This window comes from Oncorhynchus keta, chromosome 10, assembly GCF_023373465.1.
Source record: "Oncorhynchus keta strain PuntledgeMale-10-30-2019 chromosome 10, Oket_V2, whole genome shotgun sequence".
NCBI lineage: Eukaryota > Metazoa > Chordata > Actinopteri > Salmoniformes > Salmonidae > Oncorhynchus > Oncorhynchus keta.
This window is the reverse complement of record NC_068430.1, coordinates 78,621,111-78,644,348: the sequence shown is the minus strand read 5'-3', so window position 1 is coordinate 78,644,348 and position 23,238 is coordinate 78,621,111. Positions and strand designations below refer to the sequence as shown.

The 23,238-nt window shown below is 46.8% G+C and overlaps 1 protein-coding gene and 3 long non-coding RNA genes across 53 annotated transcripts; 1 reads left to right on the top strand and 3 right to left on the bottom strand.

Moving 5' to 3' along the window:
• Nucleotides 1-6,018: 6,018 nt before the first annotated feature.
• On the bottom strand, nt 6,019-23,141 carry slc26a11 (solute carrier family 26 member 11). 50 transcript variants are annotated; one of them, XM_052528650.1, is made up of 22 exons: nt 22,918-23,141; nt 19,506-19,721; nt 19,041-19,173; nt 17,322-17,430; nt 15,362-15,554; nt 14,450-14,535; nt 14,298-14,377; nt 13,584-13,726; nt 13,321-13,499; nt 12,608-12,680; nt 12,243-12,354; nt 11,863-11,918; nt 11,191-11,331; nt 10,947-11,074; nt 8,379-8,478; nt 7,712-8,241; nt 7,584-7,649; nt 7,254-7,517; nt 6,721-7,083; nt 6,556-6,687; nt 6,321-6,419; nt 6,019-6,213 (listed from the first exon to the last, which is right to left on the bottom strand). In XM_052528650.1, exons 3-22 carry the CDS (start codon nt 19,166-19,168, stop codon nt 6,148-6,150), a joined length of 3,048 nt encoding a protein of 1,015 aa, XP_052384610.1. In that variant the 5' UTR covers nt 19,169-19,173; nt 19,506-19,721; nt 22,918-23,141; the 3' UTR covers nt 6,019-6,147. The 50 variants fall into 50 exon arrangements, with proteins under 50 accessions (XP_052384610.1, XP_052384609.1, XP_052384615.1 ...); XM_052528649.1 differs by having other exon boundaries at nt 6,556-6,852; nt 6,886-7,083; XM_052528655.1 differs by having other exon boundaries at nt 6,556-6,654; nt 22,918-23,140.
• On the top strand, nt 6,392-7,786 carry LOC127932656 (uncharacterized). The gene is made up of 3 exons (XR_008146296.1): nt 6,392-6,528; nt 7,458-7,556; nt 7,751-7,786. It is a non-coding gene; the product is annotated as an uncharacterized LOC127932656 (long non-coding RNA).
• LOC127932663 (uncharacterized) lies at nt 8,802-9,192 on the bottom strand. The gene is made up of 3 exons (XR_008146308.1): nt 9,049-9,192; nt 8,936-8,986; nt 8,802-8,870 (listed from the first exon to the last, which is right to left on the bottom strand). It is a non-coding gene; the product is annotated as an uncharacterized LOC127932663 (long non-coding RNA).
• Nucleotides 9,924-10,841, bottom strand: LOC127932659 (uncharacterized). Its single transcript, XR_008146302.1, has 3 exons — nt 10,801-10,841; nt 10,336-10,563; nt 9,924-10,149 (listed from the first exon to the last, which is right to left on the bottom strand). It is a non-coding gene; the product is annotated as an uncharacterized LOC127932659 (long non-coding RNA).
• Nucleotides 23,142-23,238: the final 97 nt, after the last annotated feature.

Below are 23,238 nucleotides of genomic sequence, written 5' to 3'. Positions count from 1 at the left end.
CCTCCCCGTGTTACTGTTCCCCCTCCCCGTGTTACTGTCCCCCCCCCCCGTGTTACTGTTCCCCTCCCCGTGTTACTGTTCCCCTCCCCGTGTTACTGTTCCCCCTCCCCGTGTTACCCCCCTCCCCGTGTTACTGTTCCCCCCTCCCCGTGTTACTGTTCCCCCCTCCCCGTGTTACTGTTCCCCCTGTTCCCCTCCCGTGTTACTGTTCCCCCTCCCCGTGTTACTGTTCCCCCCCCCGTGTTACCCCCCCCCGTGTTACTGTTCCCCCCCCCCCCGTGTTACTGTTCCCCCTCCCCGTGTTACTGTTTCCCCCTCCCCGTGTTACTGTTCCCCCTCCCCGTGTTACTGTTCCCCCTCCCCCGTGTTACTGTTTCCCCCCCCCGTGTTACTGTTCCCCCTCCCCGTGTTACTGTTCCCCCCCCTCCCCGTGTTACTGTTCCCCCTCCCCGTGTTACTGTCCCCCTCCCCGTGTTACTGTTCCCCCTCCCCGTGTTACTGTTCCCCCTCCCCGTGTTACTGTTCCCCCTCCCCCCTCCCCGTGTTACTGTTCCCCCTCCCCGTTTTACTGTTCCCCCCCCCCCCCCCGTGTTACTGTTCCCCCTCCCCGTGTTACTGTTCCCCCTCCCCCCCCCCCGTGTTACTGGTCCCCTCCCCTTGTTACTGTTCCCCCCCCCTTCCCCCTTCCCCGTGTTACTGTTCCCCCTCCCAGTGTTACTGTTCCCCCTCCCCGTGTTACTGGTCCCCTCCCCGTGTTACTGTTCCCCCTCCCCGTGTTACTGTTCCCCCTCCCCGTGTTACTGTTCCCCCCTCCCCGTGTTACTGTTCCCCCTCCCAGTGTTACTGTTCCCCCTCCCCGTGTTACTGTTCCCCCCTCCCCGTGTTACTGTTCCTCTCCCAGTGTTACTGTTCCCCCTCCCCGTGTTACTGTTCCCCCTCCCCCCCCGTGTTACTGTTCCCCCTCCCCCCGTGTTACTGTTCCCCCCCTCCCCGTGTTACTGTTCCCCTCCCTGTGTTACTGTTCCCCCCTCCCCGTGTTACTGTTTCTCTTCCTCTCTTTTCAGAACAAAAATGTAGTGCACTATACAGGAAATAGGATGCCATTTCAAACACCCCTCTGTTTTGTAAAAGCTACCAAGCATTCGTTGTTCCTCTGAAGTCTGAAAGAGAATCACCTTGTCCCTTATTTGCAACACTTCCACTTGATATTGTTGTGACGAAAAGCCCCACTATTTATATTTTTGTTCAGTAAAAGAACCAAGAGAGGAAGATGTGAGGTATCACTCCTTTGGCAGCGAGCCATTTCCAGCCCCCTGGCCTCAGCTCCACGAGAAAGAGAGACCACCATCCTCCGAGCACTTATCTCATCCTGACGGAATCCCACTGAGAGGCAACATCGACGTACAATGAATTTCCCCGTTGCATTATTCCTGTTCCATGAAAGTGGCGTTGTGTGTAAGACGGCAGGTCTAATTTACCAACCCATGATCCATACAGTCTCTGCATTGTCCACATTCATCTGTGGTCTGATAGCCTGGTCCCACTGGCGATTTCTGGGTGACAAAACGAGCATTTCACGGTTGTGAAAGCATGTGTTGGTGGAGCCTCTCATATTTCCCTCTCATTTGATAAGACCATCTCGTCCTCAAAAGTCTTGTGAATGTATGTGCTGTTGTATTTGCTGAGTTGGGTACGGAAGTGAATTGACCTGTGGAGATGATTCCCTAGACAACTGTGCTCTGTATCTTGTATACCCTGCCTCTAGATCGTATCTGTTAACTATTGCATTTTACAACTTATTTAGTCTAGTAAATAAAATCTTGAATTAATTATTTGTGGCATTGAGTTAATTTGCAAGACATTGGGTTCTTGGACGTTTTAGAGCTCGACAACCGTTCAGAATGAGAACATAATCAATTGACTGTTGATTAACACTGTTGTTGAGAGAGGATTAGATGGTATACCGGTTAATGATAACTACTGATCGAGTTCATTCAGTCTCTATTAAATCCCTTAATGTGGCCCCTCTTAGATTCATTTGGATAGGACTACCACATGAGTTCAATTAGATCAAATCATCTTGAATATCCATAGCCAGAAGTCACAACAGTTGCCGAGGTCGGAGGGGCAGACAGCAAGGTTTATGCAAACCCCCACTGTTGCAAACCCCCACTGTTGCAAACCCCCACTGTTGCAAACCCCCACTGTTGCAAACCCCCACTGTTGCAAACACCCACTGTTGCAAACCCCCACTGTTGCAAACCCCCACTGTTGCAAACCCCCACTGTTGCAAACCCCCACTGTTGCAAACCCCCACTGTTACAAACCCCCACTGTTGCAAACCCCCACTGTTGCAAACCCCCCACTGTTGCAAACCCCCCCACTGTTGCAAACCAAATGTCTGGGCTAGAAGCACAGGGAAATAATGTCTTGGTGCTTTTTCTCCAAGTGGAGATCAAGTTTATGAATTGCCTGGCTGGACTGATGGGAGGGGACAGTGGATATGTGTCTTCCATACTCTTATCACCTTTGGACTCTTAATCAATAGTCTTGTTGTGATAAGGACCAATGAATAACAAATGGTTCAACTGCACTTACGACACCTGAAGGAGCGTCCGGTTCGATTGGACAGATTCTACATTAAAAATCTAAGAAACCCACAGAAAAAAAGGTCAGAAAATATCTTGAAACTAAACAGGAAGTTACCAACGTATACTATGCCACAGGAGGTTGGTGGCACCTTAATTCGGGAGGACGGGCTCGTGGTAATGGCTGGAGCTGAATCGATGGAATGGTATCCAATCCATAAAATACATGGTTTGATGCCATTCCATTTGCTCTGTTCCATTATCATTATGATCCTCCCCTCAGCAGCCTCCACTGGACTATGGGTATTGATTGACAGGGTTACATGTAATACAAATCCATTTTATGCACCCGTGTTGAGGGCCACCGTGGCAGATGTGTTGGCTTTAGGGGGAAGTTTTTGAGGGGGTTTTCAGTCGACCAGGGATGTTCTCTGTTTAGTGTGTCCACCACATTAGAGGCAGTAGGGATGACCAGGGATGTTCTCTGTTTAGTGTGTCCACCACATCAGAGGCAGTAGGGATGACCAGGGATGTTCTGTTTAGTGTGTCGACCACATTAGAGGCAGTAGGGATGACAGTAGGGATGACCAGGGATGTTCTCTGTTTAGTGAGTCCATCACATGAGGCAGTAGGGATGACCAGGGATGTTCTCTGTTTAGTGTGTTCACCACATCAGAGGCAGTAGGGATGACCAGGGATGTTCTGTTTAGTGTGTCCACCACATTAGAGGCAGTAGGGTCGACCAGGGATGTTCTCTGTTTAGTGTGTCCACCACATTAGAGGCAGTAGGGTCGACCAGGGATGTTCTCTGTTTAGTGTGTCCACCACATTAGAGGCAGTAGGGTCGACCAGGGATGTTCTCTGTTTAGTGTGTCCACCACATTAGAGGCAGTAGGGATGACCAGGGATGTTCTCTGTTTAGTGTGTCCACCACATTACAGGCAGTAGGGATGACCAGGGATGTTCTCTGTTTAGTGTGTCCACCACATTAGAGGCAGTAGGGATGACCAGGGATGTTCTCTGTTTAGTGTGTCCACCACATTAGAGGCAGTAGGGATGACCAGGGATGTTCTCTGTTTAGTGTGTCCACCACATCAAAGGCAGTAGGGATGACCAGGGATGTTCTCTGTTTAGTGTGTCCACCACATTACAGGCAGTAGGGATGACCAGGGATGTTCTCTGTTTAGTGTGTCCACCACATCAGAGGCAGTAGGGATGACCAGGGATGTTCTCTGTTTAGTGTGTCCACCACATCAGAGGCAGTAGGGATGACCAGGGATGTTCTCTGTTTAGTGAGTCCACCACATCAGAGGCAGTAGGGATGACCAGGGATGTTCTCTGTTTAGTGTGTCCACCACATCAGAGGCAGTAGGGATGACCAGGGATGTTCTCTGTTTAGTGTGTCCACCACATCAGAGGCAGTAGGGATGACAGTAGGGATGGCAGTAGGGATGACAGTAGGGATGACCAGGGATGTGAATTAGACCATTTTCCTGTCCTGTTAATCATCCAAAATGTAATGAGTACTTTTGGTTGTCAGGGGAAATGGAGTAAAAAGTACATTATTTTCTTTAGGAATGTAGTGGAGTAAAAAGTACATTATTTTCTTTAGGAATGTAGTGGAGTAAAAAGTAAAAGTAGTCAAAAATATAAATAGTAAAGTACAAATACCCCCAAAACGACTTCAGTAGTACTTTAAAGTATCTTTACAACACTGGTTAATTCACTGCATAAAACTACGTTTGGAGCTGTATACAAATTGTCAGTCTTATCAAATACATTTCTAATTAAGAATTAAAAAGTTTCAAAGTGTTAAAAAACAAACAAAATAATTGTATTAAGTGCAGAACATACAAGGCACAAACCATTTGGAATGTGATATTCTTCTTATGGTCATGATTGTACAGGTAAATACACACACACACACACACACACACACACACACACACAACTTCTCATCCAATAGAGGCAACCAATAAAGTACAATTGATCAATTTGAAAGGCATCAATAATTGTCATTTATCAAAGTCTAATTGATCAAGCAAATGTATACAATAATATATGATATGTATTAATGTGTATAAGAAGAATATTTAAAAGCAAAGTTGCAATAGTGTAAGTATCTCACCAGTCTAAGGATATTTGACACGTCCTACTAACACCTATGTAAATCAAATCAAAACATTCCATAGGTATTAGATATACAGTTATATCTCTGGACAGGCTAAGTGCTATTTCCTCCATATTGCTTCCACCTATCCACACACACTGACTCCGGTGAGGGCTTCCCAATCCTGGTCCGGGGACCCAAGGCGGTGCACATGTTTTGTTTTTAGCTTAATTCAACTAATAAACTTATCATCAAGCATTTGGTTGAATCAGGTTTGTGAGTGCGAGGGCAAAAAAAAAATGTGCCCCCCTTAAGGGTCCGCGGGACCAGGATTGGGACACACGGGTAGGGGCTTGGAAAGGATTTGGAATTTTGATTTGGAACACAAACAGGAAGTTAAGTGCTGAGAGGGTGGGGCTGCTTTCCTTACATCACTTCCTGAGAAGTGATTTCCCGTCCTCCAGTTCCTCTGTGTACGTTGGCTCTGAAGGGGTTAACACACAGAGCAAACCTGTTAAAACAGACCCAGGATAAAGGTAGTGTGTGTGTGCTAGCTGTTCCTGTAAACTTCCAGTCATTATGCTAACGCTAGTTAGCAATGGGCCTGAAACTACCTTCAAACTGCACACAGAGACATTCAAATGTCCATTAGTGATAGAAACCACAAACCTACTCTAGACTTGATCAGTGTCTACAGATAACTTCAACAACATAAAAGTCATTATAAAAGCTACAAGAAGAAACCGATCACACAGCAGCATCTTCAAAGTGGAAAAGCATAAGAGATCGGTTCTCATGTTTGGTTAAAAAAGGGGATTGACAACCTGTCAACTGCTCGACAGCCAATCAATTGGTGAGGGGGCGGGACATTCTTGGCCACTGCTGTACCCTGATTGGTCCAGATCCATACCAATCATTCTGATTTCAGTGTCAGGGTCCGTTGAGTCGAGTGTAATCGGTGCACTCAGCAGGGATTGGTTCAGGACAGCATAAAAAAATATATATATATATATATATATCACTGTTCTCGTCTGTGATTGGTTGGTTGTAGTGTCAGTCACTGAGTGCTACCCGATAGGATGGTTAGTGCCGCCTCCACACTGGCGGTGTGTCTAAGATCCGGCAGGTCTGCTGCCAACAGGACCTCCAAGACCGAATACTGAGAGAGGAAGACCGAGGGAAGAGAAGAGAGAGAGACAGAGAGAAGAGAAGAGAGAGAGACAGAGAGAAGAGAAGAGAGAGAGACAGAGAGAAGAGAAGAGAGAGAGACAGAGAGAAGAGAAGAGAGAGAGACAGAGAGAAGAGAAGAGAGAGAGACAGAGAGAAGAGAAGAGAGAGAGACAGAGAGAAGAGAAGAGAGAGAGACAGAGAGAAGAGAAGAGAGAGAGACAGAGAGAAGAGAAGAGAGAGAGACAGAGAGAAGAGAAGAGACAGTTGCAATCAGTCTGATTATACTTCATCAGTGTTGGTGAACTCATGTACCTGCAGGTCAGAACACACCCAGTCAGTCAGTACCTGCAGGCCAGAACACACCCAGTCAGTCAGTCAGTACCTGCAGGCCAGAACACACCCAGTCAGTCAGTACCTGCAGGCCAGAACACACCCAGTCAGTCAGTCAGTACCTGCAGGCCAGAACACACCCAGTCAGTCAGTACCTGCAGGCCAGAACACACCCAGTCAGTCAGTACCTGCAGGCCAGAACACACCCAGTCAGTCAGTACCTGCAGGCCAGAACACACCCAGTCAGTCAGTCAGTACCTGCAGGCCAGAACACACCCAGTCAGTCAGTACCTGCAGGCCAGAACACACCCAGTCAGTCAGTACCTGCAGGTCAGAACACACCCAGTCAGTCAGTACCTGCAGGCCAGAACACACCCAGTCAGTCAGTACCTGCAGGTCAGAACACACCCAGTCAGTCAGTACCTGCAGGTCAGAACACACCCAGTCAGTCAGTACCTGCAGGCCAGAACACACCCAGTCAGTCAGTACCTGCAGGCCAGAACACACCCAGTCAGTCAGTACCTGCAGGTCAGAACACACCCAGTCAGTCAGTACCTGCAGGCCAGAACACACCCAGTCAGTCAGTACCTGCAGGTCAGAACACACCCAGTCAGTCAGTACCTGCAGGCCAGAACACACCCAGTCAGTCAGTACCTGCAGGCCAGAACACACCCAGTCAGTCAGTACCTGCAGGTCAGAACACACCCAGTCAGTCAGTACCTGCAGGCCAGAACACACCCAGTCAGTCAGTACCTGCAGGCCAGAACACACCCAGTCAGTCAGTACCTGCAGGCCAGAACACACCCAGTCAGTCAGTACCTGCAGGCCAGAACACACCCAGTCAGTCAGTACCTGCAGGCCAGAACACACCCAGTCAGTCAGTACCTGCAGGCCAGAACACACCCAGTCAGTCAGTACCTGCAGGTCAGAACACACCCAGTCAGTCAGTACCTGCAGGCAGAACACACCCAGTCAGTCAGTACCTGCAGGCCAGAACACACCCAGTCAGTCAGTACCTGCAGGTCAGAACACACCCAGTCAGTCAGTCAGGTCACCTGCAGGTCAGAACACACCCAGTCAGTCAGTACCTGCAGGCCAGAACACACCCAGTCAGTCAGTACCTGCAGGTCAGAACACACCCAGTCAGTCAGTACCTGCAGGTCAGAACACACCCAGTCAGTCAGTACCTGCAGGTCAGAACACACCCAGTCAGTCAGTACCTGCAGGCCAGAACACACCCAGTCAGTCAGTACCTGCAGGCCAGAACACACCCAGTCAGTCAGTACCTGCAGGCCAGAACACACCCAGTCAGTCAGTACCTGCAGGCCAGAACACACCCAGTCAGTCAGTACCTGCAGGTCAGAACACACCCAGTCAGTCAGTACCTGCAGGTCAGAACACACCCAGTCAGTCAGTACCTGCAGGCCAGAACACACCCAGTCAGTCAGTACCTGCAGGCCAGAACACACCCAGTCAGTCAGTACCTGCAGGTCAGAACACACCCAGTCAGAACCTGCAGGTCAGAACACACCCAGTCAGTCAGTACCTGCAGGCCAGAACACACCCAGTCAGTCAGTACCTGCAGGCCAGAACACACCCAGTCAGTCAGTACCTGCAGGCCAGAACACACCCAGTCAGTCAGTACCTGCAGGCCAGAACACACCCAGTCAGTCAGTACCTGCAGGCCAGAACACACCCAGTCAGTCAGTACCTGCAGGCCAGAACACACCCAGTCAGTCAGTACCTGCAGGCCAGAACACACCCAGTCAGTCAGTACCTGCAGGCCAGAACACACCCAGTCAGTCAGTACCTGCAGGCCAGAACACACCCAGTCAGTCAGTACCTGCAGGCCAGAACACACCCAGTCAGTCAGTACCTGCAGGCCAGAACACACCCAGTCAGTCAGTACCTGCAGGCCAGAGAAGATGAGTCCGACCCCTCGTAGTTTGAACTGTCGTAGCAGGTCCCTGAGCTCGTTGACAACTGTATAGTCTACAGTATTGACATGATGACAGTCCAGGACCACTGACCTAGGAGGAGAGGCTGAGGGAGACAGGGAGGGGGAGAGGAGAGAAGGGGGGCACGCACAAGAGGAGGAAAGATTGGTCTCCCTAGGCAGACGGATTGCCTCCCACATTAACAATGTTCCAGCATTCCAGAATACACACTCTCTCTCTTACCCTGCAGTGCCTGAGTGTATAGGACAGTGTTGAGGTACTCTGTGGAGGGGAAACTGAGTCCACTATCTAACTCCATCACCAAAACACCATGATCACACACCTGTTACACACAGAGAGAACACACACACACACCTGTTACACACAGAGAGAACACACACACACACACACACCTGTTACACACAGAGAGAACACACACCTGTTACACACAGAGAGAACACACACACACCTGTACACACAGAGAGAACACACACACACCTGTTACACAGAGAGAACACACACACACACCTGTTACACAGAGAGAACACACACACCTGTACACACAGAGAGAACACACACACACACCTGTTACACACAGAGAGAACACACACACACTGTACACACAGAGAGAACACACACACACCTGTACACACAGAGAGAACACACACACACCTGTACACACAGAGAGAACACACACACACACCTGTTACACACAGAGAGAACACACACACACACCTGTTACACACAGAGAGAACACACACACCACCTGTTACACACAGAGAGAACACACACACACACACCTGTTACACACAGAGAGAACACACACCTGTACACACAGAGAGAACACACACCTGTTACACACAGAGAGAACACACACACACACCTGTTACACACAGAGAGAACACACACACACACACACCTGTTACACACAGAGAGAACACACACACACACACCTGTTACACACAGAGAGAACACACACCTGTACACACAGAGAGAACACACACACACACACCTGTTACACACAGAGAGAACACACACCTGTACACACAGAGAGAACACACACCTGTACACACAGAGAGAACACACACACACCTGTTACACACAGAGAGAACACACCTGTACACACAGAGAGAACACACACACACCTGTTACACACAGAGAGAACACACACACACACCTGTTACACACAGAGAGAACACACACACCACCTGTTACACACAGAGAGAACACACACCTGTACACACAGAGAGAACACACACACCTGTTACACACAGAGAGAACACACCTGTACACACAGAGAACACACACACACACCTGTACACACAGAGAGAACACACACACCTGTTACACACAGAGAGAACACACACACCTGTTACACACAGAGAGAACACACACCTGTACACACACACCACCTGTTACACACAGAGAGAACACACACACCTGTTACAGAGAGAACACACACCTGTTACACACAGAGAAACACACACACACCACACCTGTTACACACAGAGAGAACACACACACACACACACACACCTGTTACACACAGAGAGAACACACACACCTGTTACACACAGAGAGAACACACACACACTGTTACACACAGAGAGAACACACACACACCTGTTACACACAGAGAAACACACACACACACCTGTTACACAGAGAGAACACACACACCTGTTACACACAGAGAGAACACACACACCTGTTACACACAGAGAGAACACACCTGTTACACACAGAGAGAACACACACACACTGTTACACACAGAGAGAACACACACCTGTACACACAGAGAGAACACACACACCTGTACACACAGAGAGAACACACACACACACCTATTACACACAGAGAGAACACACACACACACACACCTGTTACACACAGAGAGAACACACCTGTTACACACAGAGAGAACACACACCTGTACACACAGAGAGAACACACACACCTGTTACACACAGAGAGAACACACACACCTGTTACACACAGAGAGAACACACACACCTGTACACACAGAGAGAACACACACACACACACCTATTACACACAGAGAGAACACACACACCTATTACACACAGAGAGAACACACACACCTGTACACACAGAGAGAACACACACACACACCTATTACACACAGAGAGAACACACCTGTTACACACATAGCTGTACACACAGAGAGAACACACACACCTGTTACACACAGAGAGAACACACACACCTGTTACACACAGAGAGAACACACACACCTGTTACACACAGAGAGAACACACACACCTGTTACACACAGAGAGAACACACACACCTGTTACACACAGAGAGAACACACACACCTGTTACACACAGAGAGAACACACACACACCTGTTACACACAGAGAGAACACACACACACCTGTTACACACAGAGAGAACACACACACCTGTTACACACAGAGAGAACACACACACCTGTTACACACAGAGAGAACACACCTGTACACACAGAGAGAACACACACACCTGTTACACACAGAGAGAACACACCTGTTACACACAGAGAGAACACACACACCTGTTACACACAGAGAGAACACACACACCTGTTACACACAGAGAGAACACACACACCTGTTACACAGAGAGAACACAGACACCTGTTACACACAGAGAGAACACACCTGTTACACACAGAGAGAACACACCTGTACACACAGAGAGAACACACCTGTACACACAGAGAGAACACACCTGTACACACAGAGAGAACACACCTGTTACACACAGACACAACCCATAGTATCATGCACGCACACATACACATTACCTTTATGCTGGGCCTGGCTACATTGTAGAGCAGCATGAGTCCAGAAACAACTACACCTCCCACAATGCCGTACTGCACCTCCCAGAAACTCAACAGGAAGGTGATCAGGAACGGCACCAGATCAAGCTCTAAGACACAGACACACAGATTTGAAAACACACACACACAGATTTGAAATACACACTGACACACAAAGATGTAAAAACTGTGAGACAAACACACAGATTCAACACAAACGACTCACTGCGTATCCTCCAGAACTGCATGACGACACGGTAGTCGACCAGGGGAGCCACAGCACAGATGATGACTGCTGCCAGAGAGGCTTTAGGGATGTAGTAGAATGCTGGCATCAGGAAGGCCAGGGACAACAGCACTACCACACCTCAACACCAGACAGATACCACACATTAATTACAGTATACTAACTACTACACAATACACTACCACACCTCAACACCAGACAGATACCACACATTAATTACAGTATACTAACTACTACACAATACACTACCACACCTCAACACCAGACAGATACCACACATTAATTACAGTATACTAACTACTACACAATACACTACCACACCTCAACACCAGACAGATACCACACATTAATTACAGTATACTAACTACTACACCTCAACACCAGGGGGCGTCAGACACTACACAATAATTACAAGTGTACTGCAGTATTATACAGTAAATAACTATACTACAACAACATTGCAGTACAGTACAGAGAGAGAGAGAAAGATGGATGGATAGGAGAGAGAGAAAGATGGATGGATAGGAGAGAGAGAAAGATGGATGGATAGGAGAGAGAGAAAGATGGATGGATAGGAGAGAGAGAAAGATGGATGGATAGGAGAGAGAGAAAGAGAAAAGGGAGGGATATTTGTAGTAAATTCTGTCTTACCAGTGACTATGCCTCCGGCTGGTGTACACACCCCTGTCTGGGAGTTCACTGCAGTCCTGAACATGGGCAGATTATACATGAGCGTGTATCTAACACAAACACACACTACACAGGAAACACAATAGTGTTGTCAGTATTTTCCATGGCAAAAAATAAAACACTAAGCAGACTAAACTCCTTTAAAACCTACTTTTGTAACATATTGTGTGGTACAACTTGCAAAATAAACAAATGTGATTCTGGGTGACAACATCAGGCTGTTGGTTTCCAACATTAGGACTGTTTGAAGAGCTTCAGTCTGCTTCATGTTGTGTTTCCTTAGTTTCCTTACTTCCTCGTATCACCATACTGGTGTCATGGCAACACTAATGCACACACACCTTCCGAAGCTTCCTGTGACCGGATAGGCTGAGACGAAGGATCCCATAATGTTGGTTAGACCAATAGCAAACAGTTCCTGGTTGGCATTGATCCTATAGTCATTCTGACTGGCTGGGGATTCAAATCAAATCAAACTTTATTCAAAGTGCATTTAAACTCACTTAAAAGCAAAGAAGATAGAGAAACAGAATAATTATGCAAGATTTTTGAGATATTCCATCCTCAATGTGACTTCTCTGGTCAAATAAATAACAATCATAAAATAATAATCAACATTTAACAACACACGTTGGTACAGAAAGAGCGCACCATTAACATCGCACAAACACACACACACACAAACACACACACACACAGCTCTCACCGAAGGCTTTAGCGATGGCAATGCTCTCCAGTACTCCCATGAAGGGGATGACAGCCAGCCCTCCTCCAAAATCCTGCCACGGGATTGGTCAGAAGGGGTTTTCAATCACTCATATCCGAGATGTGATTGGACAACGGAGTTCTAATGACTAATTACTGTTCCCTGATTGGCTTAGCATACTGACCAAGAGCGACTGGGGACCTTTGCTGTAATAGCTTGTTACTTTTCACTGTAACCTAATTGGAAACATAATACTGTGACAACTCAACACTAACAAATCAATACTGTAACATCATTGGCTCACTCTCCCCCTGCTCTCCCCAACGGTGATAACTAAATTACGACACCCACTCTCCAGTGTCAACTCTGTATCCCTATTGGTCCATCCACCTGCCACTCCCCCACCCTGTATCCCTATTGGTCTGTCCACCTGCCACTCCCCCACCCTGTATCCCTATTGGTCTGTCCACCTGCCACTCCCCCACCCTGTATCCCTATTGGTCTGTCCACCTGCCACTCCCCCACCCTGTATCCCTATTGGTCTGTCCACCTGCCACTCCCCCACCCTGTATCCCTATTGGTCTGTCCACCTGCCACTCCCCCACCCTGTATCCCTATTGGTCTGTCCACCTGCCACTCCCCCACCCTGTATCCCTATTGGTCTGTCCACCTGCCACTCCCCCACCCTGTATCCCTATTGGTCTGTTACTCACCTCTATGATCTCTCCGAAGCTGATGCTGGTACCGTTGGGCGTGGTCTCGGAGAGGGGAGGGGCTCTGAACGGCGGCAGGCCCTGGGATGTTTTCCCGGTAATGGTGAAGACCGGTGAGCCAAACGCGTTCCATGAGAACGCCAGGAAGGTCGCCGCCACTACGACCAACGCATTACGCACTGAGGTGGGGAGACACACACATTATACTCTCTCTCTCTCTCTCTCTCTCTCTCTCACACACACACCCCCCTCCCCCTCCTGACCGGTAGCGATGCCCCAGACCAGACTGTGAGCTGCCCTGGTGAGGAGGGCCTCCTGTTCTGACGGGGGTTCCAGGGTACTCTTCATCCACTGCAACGTCACCAGCAGACCCAGACACAGCAGACCTAGAACCACGTCTCCTATCCTACACACACACACACACACATTACAACGATATTACACACACACACACACACACACACACACAACACACACACACACACGTTACAACATTACACACACACACACATTACAACATTACACACACACGTTACAATGATATTACACAAACACACACACATTACAACATTACACACACACGTTACAACAACATTACACACACACACACAAAAGTGTAGCCTACTGTAGGCCTACTCTACCTGGTCTCAGGTTTCCTGTAGAAGGTGTAGACCAGTCCTCTACTCTACCTGGTCTCAGGTTTCCTGTAGAAGGTGTAGACCAGTCCTCTACTCTACCTGGTCTCGGGTTTCCTGTAGAAGGTGTAGACCAGTCCTCTACTCTACCTGGTCTCGGGTTTCCTGTAGAAGGTGTAGACCAGTCCTCTACTCTACCTGGTCTCGGGTTTCCTGTAGAAGGTGTAGACCAGTCCTCTACTCTACCTGGTCTCGGGTTTCCTGTAGAAGGTGTAGACCAGTCCTCTACTCTACCTGGTCTCGGGTTTCCTGTAGAAGGTGTAGACCAGTCCTCTACTCTACCTGGTCTCAGGTATCCTGTAGAAGGTGTAGTAGACCTGCAGGAAGAACTCATGAGGTATGTCCTTCAGTCCCAGCACATTCTGGAGACAAAACAACACTGGATTAGCACTGTCCTCACACAGGGATTGTGTGTGTGTGTGTGTGTGTCTCACCTTGACTTGACCGAAGCCTATGGTTACCGCGGCAGCACAGGTGAAGCCTTTGATCACCGGAAATGAGATGAAGTCCAGAAGAAACCCTGAAACCAGAAATGATCTAGAAATAGAACTTTGAGGATGATCTAGAACCAGAACTATGAGGATGATCTAGAACCATAACTATGAGGGTAATCTAGAACCATAACTATGAGGGTAATCTAGAACCAGCACTATGATGATCCCGAACCAGAACTACGAGGGTGATCTCGAACCAGAACTACGAGGATGATCTAGAACCAGGACTACAAGGTTCATCTAGAACCAGGACTACGAGGTTCATGTAGAACCAGGACTACGAGGTTCATCTAGAACCAGGACTACGAGGTTAATCTAGAACCAGGACTACGAGGGTGATCTAGAACCAGGACTATGCGGGTAATCTAGAACCATAACTATGAGGATGATCTAGAACCATAACTATGAGGGTGATCTAGAACCATAACTATGAGGGTAATCTAGAACCAGCACTATGATGATCCCGAACCAGAACTACGAGGGTGATCTCGAACCAGAACTACGAGGATGATCTAGAACCAGGACTACAAGGTTCATCTAGAACCAGGACTACGAGGTTCATCTAGAACCATAACTACGAGGGTGATCTAGAACCAGAACTACGAGGGTGATCTAGAACCAGAACTACGAGGGTGATCTAGAACCAGGACTACAAGGTTGATCTAGAACCATGACTACGAGGTTGATCTAGAACCAGAACTACAAGGGTGATCTAGAACCAGAACTATGAGGGTGATCTAGAACCAGAACTACGAGGGTGATCTAGAACCAGAACTATGAGGATGATCTAGAACCAGAACTATGAGGATGATCTTGAAGACATTCTACAACAAACTATTATTTCTCCCCTACCCAAACGTAGTAGAGCCATGGCGGTCTGTATGGTTCCACAGATCAAGCTGAGGAGGACGGCTCGGACCGGATCTCCCCCCACGTAGGAGGCACACAGCAGGGACATGATGGCAGTAGGACCCAGGGTTACATCCTTGGAGGTTCCCAGAAACGTATAGATGAACCCACCCATGAAGGCTGAGTACAAGCCGTACTGTAGAGAGGGGGATAATTTGACTTAAAGGAAGTAGAGAGAGCTGCACTTCCTAACCTCCTGCCCAATGTATGACCATATTAGAGACATATATTTCCTTCAGATTACACAGACCCACAAAGAATTCGAAAACGAATCCAATTTTGATAAACTCCCATATCTACTGGGTGAAATACCACAGTGTTCCATCACATCAGCAAGATTTGTGACCTGTTGCCACAAGAAAAGGGCAACCAGTGAAGAACAAACACCATTGTAAATACAATCCATATGTATTTATTTTCCATGTTGTACTTTAACTAACTATTTGCACATCGCTACAACACTGTATATAGACATAACATGACATTTGAAATGTCTTTATTATTTTGGAAAATGTGTGAGTGTAATGTTTACTGTTAGTTTTTAGTGTTTATTTCACGTTTGTTCATCCATTTCACTTGGCAACGTAAACATATGATTCCCATGCCAATAAAACCCCTTGAATTGAGAGAGCGAGAGAGAGAGCGAGAGAGAGAGCGAGAGAGAGAGCGCGAGAGAGAGCGCGAGAGAGAGCGCGAGAGAGAGCGCGAGAGAGAGCGAGAGAGAGAGAGCGAGAGAGAGAGCGAGAGAGAGCGAGAGAGAGCGAGAGAGAGAGAGAGCGAGAGAGAGCGAGAGAGAGCGAGAGAGCGAGCGAGAGAGAGAGCGAGAGAGAGAGAGCGAGAGAGCGAGAGAGAGCGAGAGCGAGAGAGAGAGCGAGAGAGACAGAGAGCGAGAGAGAGAGAGAGAGAGAGAGAGAGAGAGAGAGAGACAGAGAGAGAGACAGAGAGAGAGACAGAGAGAGAGACAGAGACAGAGAGAGAGACAGAGAGAGAGAGAGGAGGTAGAGAGGTAGAGAGAGAGAGAGGGGTCTGGGTAGGAAACAAAAAGAGAGTAGAGGAGAAGTGAGGGGGATTGTAGGAGAAAATGGAGGGAGAAGAGTGTTATGTCAGGTAGCAGGTAAAAGAGTCCCCGAGGTAAAGCTGTAGTGTACTAAAACATGAGAGGACTTGATGACTATGGTCTATAGACACTCAGGCCTATGAACTGTGTCCCAACTGTGTCCCTATTATCTAAACTATTCATTCCCCCATAGGGCTCCGGTCAAAAGTAGTGCACTATATAGGACATAGGGTGCCATTTGGGATGCACACTGAGGTCTATAAAGCTATATGATCCAATAACATGTTCAACATTACACTCAACTATGCTTACTGTGAGGGGTTGGATAATGTAACAACAGGTGTGCCAAAAGTTTATTAATACAACACTAGAAACAGCATGTGATCCTTCTGGCGTGAGAGGCCTTGTCCCAGAGATATAGCAGGTATTTCTACTACCACTCACCAGTACAGGTAGGCCTAACTATTTAACCCCGACTCCTCCCTCTCACCTGTACAGATATACCCTGCCCCTTGCTCCTCCCTCTCACCTGTACAGATTAAATCCCACCCCTGGCACCTCCCTCTCACCTGTACAGATATACCCTGCCCCTTGCTCCTCCCTCTCACCTGTACAGATTAAATCCCACCCCCAGCTCCTCCCTCTCACCTGTACAGACAAACCCCTGCCCCTGTCCCTCCATCTCACCTGTACAGACAAACCCCTGCCCCTGGCTCCTCCCTCTCACCTGTACAGATATACCCTGCCCCCAGCCCCTCCCTCTCACCTGTACAGACAAACCCCTGCCCCTGGCTCCTCCCTCTCACCTGTACAGACAAACCCCCACCCCTGGCACCTCCCTCTCACCTGTACAGGTAGGCCAGCCACCTCAGCATAAGCCAGGGCCTGTGGTACGGTGGTTAGACCCACGGTGAGACCTGCTATCAGGTCCATCTGGAGCCAGCTCAGCCTGTACCTGGAGGTGGAGAAAACACAGAAAGACTTGTGTTAGCTCCCCAAGGATTTAGATTGAAAGAGAGAGAGACACAGAGACCAAGACATATTTGACAGTAAATAAATAACGTTCAGACAACATGCTTCAATAAGCCTTAATAACCCTGCTAGTTTAGTTTGGGTTCACTGTTCTGAACTCCCAGCACAGATAAGAATATGCTAGTTTAGTTTGGGTTCACTGTTCTGAACTCCCAGCACAGATAAGAATATGCTAGTTTAGTTTGGGTTCACTGTTCTGAACTCCCAGCACAGATAAGAATATGCTAGTTTAGTTTGGGTTCACTGTTCTGAACTCCCAGCACAGATAAGAATATGCTAGTTTAGTTTGGGTTCACTGTTCTGAACTCCCAGCACAGATAAGCATATGCTAGTTTAGTTTGGGTTCACTGTTCTGAACTCCCAGCACAGATAAGCATATGCTAGTTTAGTTTGGGTTCACTGTTCTGAACTCCCAGCACAGATAAGCATGTGAATTTACATGTGTCCTAAGTATCAATCATGCAAATACATTTCTTTTTTTTATTGTGGCAAGGAGTCAGTGACATTCAAATCTATGCTCTTCTGTTCTCTATCCATGGAATTAGTCCACTGCGCCACCAGGATGGAGCTAGCAGGCCATGTTTTCTTAACTCTTTCAAAGCTGTTCCTTTTAGCTCATTTAGACCCCATATCAAAGTAATCAACCCCTCATTAAGATCAGGGTTGGCCAACTAGTGGGCATGGGCCAACAACTGAACATTATGTTTAAAAAATAAAGGAGAGAGTTTTGTTGACGCTGAGAACGGAATGTATATGTTTGGGTTGGCATGGTGATACCATAAGAACGTTCTTTGAACTTTACTAATGTTTTCTCGTGGTTTTTATGGAAGGTTCTCTTAATGTTCTGAGAACATGACTTTAAATCGAACCATGAAGAAACCTGTAGAAAACGTAATGCTGAATTACTGACGTTTCCACCTAAGAAACTGTTAAGGGAATTTTTATCAATGATGACTAATTATGTATACATTTCAATCAGGACTGACTAATCCGAATACTATTATGCTACTGTACATGTATGAACTTTCTCTCTTGCTCCCAGTATTGAATATAATGTAGTGAATGTAGTCAAGAGTTTTGAACAATGACAGTCTGTTCCTTGGTACAAATGAATGAACTATGAATCCAGACTGTCTAGGCTGCTTATCTACACTGACTGACCTAGGCTCTAGGCGAGGAGGGAAGGGAAGGCTTGAGAGCTATAGAGCCTTTCTACCAGTGTCAAGAAGAGAAGGAACATTTAGAAAACGCTGACGTCATTTTCAGTTTATAACCTGTGGTAAAATGTGTATGAACTCAGTACTCTCTTGAATAAAGGATGTTACTTGACTTTAAGACTGTGACTCTGTCCATTCCTATAAAATAAGGGTCTTACAAATTCTTATGAATTGACAGTGTTTAATTTGAATTGGGAATTAAAACAGAGGAATTAAATTCCTTCAACAAAAACACATGGTTCGCAGAACATTATGTGCTAGCTGGGCAGCCTTTGTCTCTCATCACCAGAGAAAGAGATGAGGGTGGGACACCTACTTGGGTAACCAGGTGAGGATGGGGAGCCAAGCCTGGAGGGTTCTGTAGGAGCAGCAGGAGGCCATTCTCTCCCCTAGAGAGGACCTTCCAATCTGGGGCCCGGGCCGGTCCACTAGGGGCTCCATCATGTTGCCTGGAACCAGGACAGAGGAGGGTCTGTAGTTGGTGAAGGGCCGAACATGAGATGGAGGAGGCGGAGAGATGTTAATGTAGACAGAAAGCAGAGTCATAGACAGACATGCAGACACACACAAAGTGCTGACAAGCAGATTTTGAGACTACAGTACACACACACACACACACACACACACACACACACACACACACACACACACACACACACACACACACACACACACACAAGAAAACCAATCCAATGTCTCCATTCCATAGACACACAAACAGGCAAAACCAGGAAGGTCCTGTAGGTGGCAGCAGTAGGCCAGGTAGGTTGTGTTTGCTTACCTCAGTCCTCGGGGTGGGTGAGGTTCAAACTCGACTATAATATGACATCCACGTCTTCACACTCCAACTAGGCAGGTAAAAGAGGACAAAACACCAAGAGAGCAGAGAATCACCAAGGTTCCCAGAACCGTCATATCTCACATCATTCTAGAATCCAGAAAGGCAAGATCCTCCCAGTGTGTCTCCATTCTATGTGTGGTAGTACTGGGACACTCACTGTGATGAAAGAACAGAATGAAAGGAGAAAAGTGGTCAATTAAATCCAGCAATAAAAGCCCATAAAGAACAAAGACAACGATGGTAAAATAGAGGACATACTGTAGACTGTCGTCTCCTGACAGACTTAAAGGGAAAGGGTTTTGCTTGTCAGCAATCGAGTTTTCAAGATAAGCTACTTTCAAAATACAGAAATCATCCCCGTATGACGTATTCGGCATCATATGGTGATGATGTCTCTATTTTGAAAGTTGCTTATCTTAAAAATTGGATTGCTGACGAGCATAACATGTTGGGACTATGTCAACAATGGACTAATGGAACAAATACTGTACCAAACGGTCGTTTTAGGGTGGAGTTTTCCTTTAACTATTAAAATCCTACCCACAAGTGTGAGATTTATATCAGGGTGCCAACCAAGATGAACTAGACTGTGAGCTACATGCATTTATCAGTCAGTCTACTATACTCTACTTTCATGAGTTCTACTGTACTGCCAACAGAGCATGAGCAAAATATTTTTGTCTCACTTATTTATTTATAAATAAGTGAATCTATAGTTTCTAAATTCAGTCGAGGCAAAAGAACATACGCAGATTGATTTAACTATCACCATGCCAACCCACTCCATTTAAAATCTATGGCATCACCATGCCAACACACCCATCCCATTTAGAATATACGGCTAGGGTATCACCATGCAAACACACCCCATCCATTTTAGAATATACGGCTATGGTATCACCATGCCAACCCACCCCATCCCATCCAGAATATATGGCTATGGTATCACCATGCCAACCCATCCCATTTACAATATATGGTTATAGTATCACCATGCCAACCCACCCCATTTAGAATACATGGCTATGGTATCACCATGCCAACCCACCCCATCCCATCCAGAATATATGGCTATGGTGTTACCATGCCACATCATCCCATTTAGAACATATGGCATCACCATGCCAACTCACCCCATCCCATTTAGAATTTGCAATGGTATTACCATGCCAACACACCACATCCCATCTATAATATATGGCTATGGTATCACCATGCCAACCCACCCCATCCCATTTAGAATATACAGCTATGGTATCACCATGCCAACCCACCCAAAATATATGGCTATGGTATCACCATGCCAACCCACCCCATCCAGAATATATGGCTATGGTATCACCATGCCAACCCACCCCATTTAGAATATATGGCTATGGTATCACCATGCCAACCCACCCCATCCCATTTAGAATATACAGCTATGGTATCACCATGCCAACCAACCAAAATATATGGTTATGGTATCACCATGCCAACCCACCCCATCCAGAATATATGGCTATGGTATCACCATGCCAACCCACCCCATTTAGAATGTATGGCTATGGTATCACCATGCCAACCCATCCCATTTAGAATATACAGCTATGGTATCACCATGCCAACCCACCCCATCCCATTTAGAATTTGCTATGGTATTACCATGCCAACACACCACATCCCATCTAGAATATACGGCTATGGTATCACCATGCCAACCCATTTAGAATATATGGCTATGGTATCACCATGCCAACCCACCCAAAATATATGGCTATGGTATCACCATGCCAACCCACCCCATTTAGAATATACAGCTATGGTATCACCATGCCAACCCACCCCATTTAGAATATATGGCTATGGTATCACCATTCCAACCCATTTAGAATATACAGCTATGGTATCACCATGCCAATCCACCCAAAATATATGGCTATGGTATCACCATGCCAACCCACCCCATTTAGAATATACGGCTATGGTATCACCATGCCAACCCACCCCATTTAGAATATATGGCTATGGTATCACCATGCCAACCCATCCCATTTAGAATATACAGCTATGGTATCACCATGCCAACCCACCCCATCCCATTTAGAATTTGCTATGGTATTACCATGCCAACACACCACATCCAATCTAGAATATACAGCTATGGTATCACCATGCCACCCCATTTAGAATATATGGCTATGGTATCACCATGCCAACCCACCCCATCCCATTTAGAATATACAGCTATGGTATCACCATGCCAACCCACCCAAAATATATGGCTATGGTATCACCATGCCACCCCACCCCATCCAGAATATATGGCTATGGTATCACCATGCCAACCCACCACATTTAGAATATACGGCTATGGTATCACCATGCCAACCCATCCCATTTAGAATATATGGCTATGGTATCACCATGCCAACCCACCACATCCCATTTAGAATATACAGCTATGGTATCACCATGCCAACCCACCCAAAATATATGGCTATGGTATCATCATGCCAACCCACCACATCCCATTTAGAATATACGGCTATGGCATCACCATGCCAACCCACCACATCCAATCACCATGCCAACCCACCACATCCCATTTAGAATATATGGCTATAGTATCACCATGCCAACCCACCACATCCAATTTAGAATATACTTCTATGGCGCTGACTGGCAAATTTATTTGACACTGGCTAGCCACGATCACATGACAATTTGGTTGAAGATCTACTTTACAATTTGCATTCTGGTCTCATACAGTTTTACATTTGTTATTGGGTCCACAGTCATTTTCATAGCTGCTCAGGCCTCAGGCGCACACGCACACAAAATTGTATGTACGGCCTGCACCAGGAAGTCCATCACTCGTCTGACGGACGGAGTACAAAGCCTACCTCTACTGCTGGGTCAAGCTCAGATAGGTAACACACATTCACCCGTCACACTCATCATTACACATACCCACACACACACACACACACACACACACACACAACATTGCCAAGATCTTACACACACACACACACACACACACAACATTGCCAAGATCTTACACACACACACACACACACACACACACACACACACACACACACACACACACACACACACACACACACACACATACATACATACATACATACATACATACATACATACATACATACATACATACATACATACATACATACATACATACATACATGTATGTATGTAACGACCCTGGGTTTATTACAATATGCACTGTACAGACAGAGACAGACACACACGGACGGACACACATACTGGGCAGGCAAATACTGACTGGCAATAAAATTATCCAGTGGAATGGACAAAGAATGAATTACTTAAATAGACAAACCTATTTCCAGGCGATATATTCTTTATGAAACGCCTGTGTTCTTCAATCACAATACATCTATTCTTTCGTTTACTGACGGCAGCAACTAAGCGAGGTCAGCAACATAATCACTGCAGTTTCTTCAAAACCACTTCCCTTAAATGTAACTTGTGCTAATCAAGACACTATCTTCCCTAAATGTCACTTGCGCTGAGCAAGAAAGAAAAAAAGAGCGACTTCCGTTGCGTCCACTCTTCTCCGGCAAAACTTAAACACTCCGCTTCATGTGACCACGATCATGTGACCAAAGTGGGCGGGGTTTGAAGCGCTGTGTTCATGCTG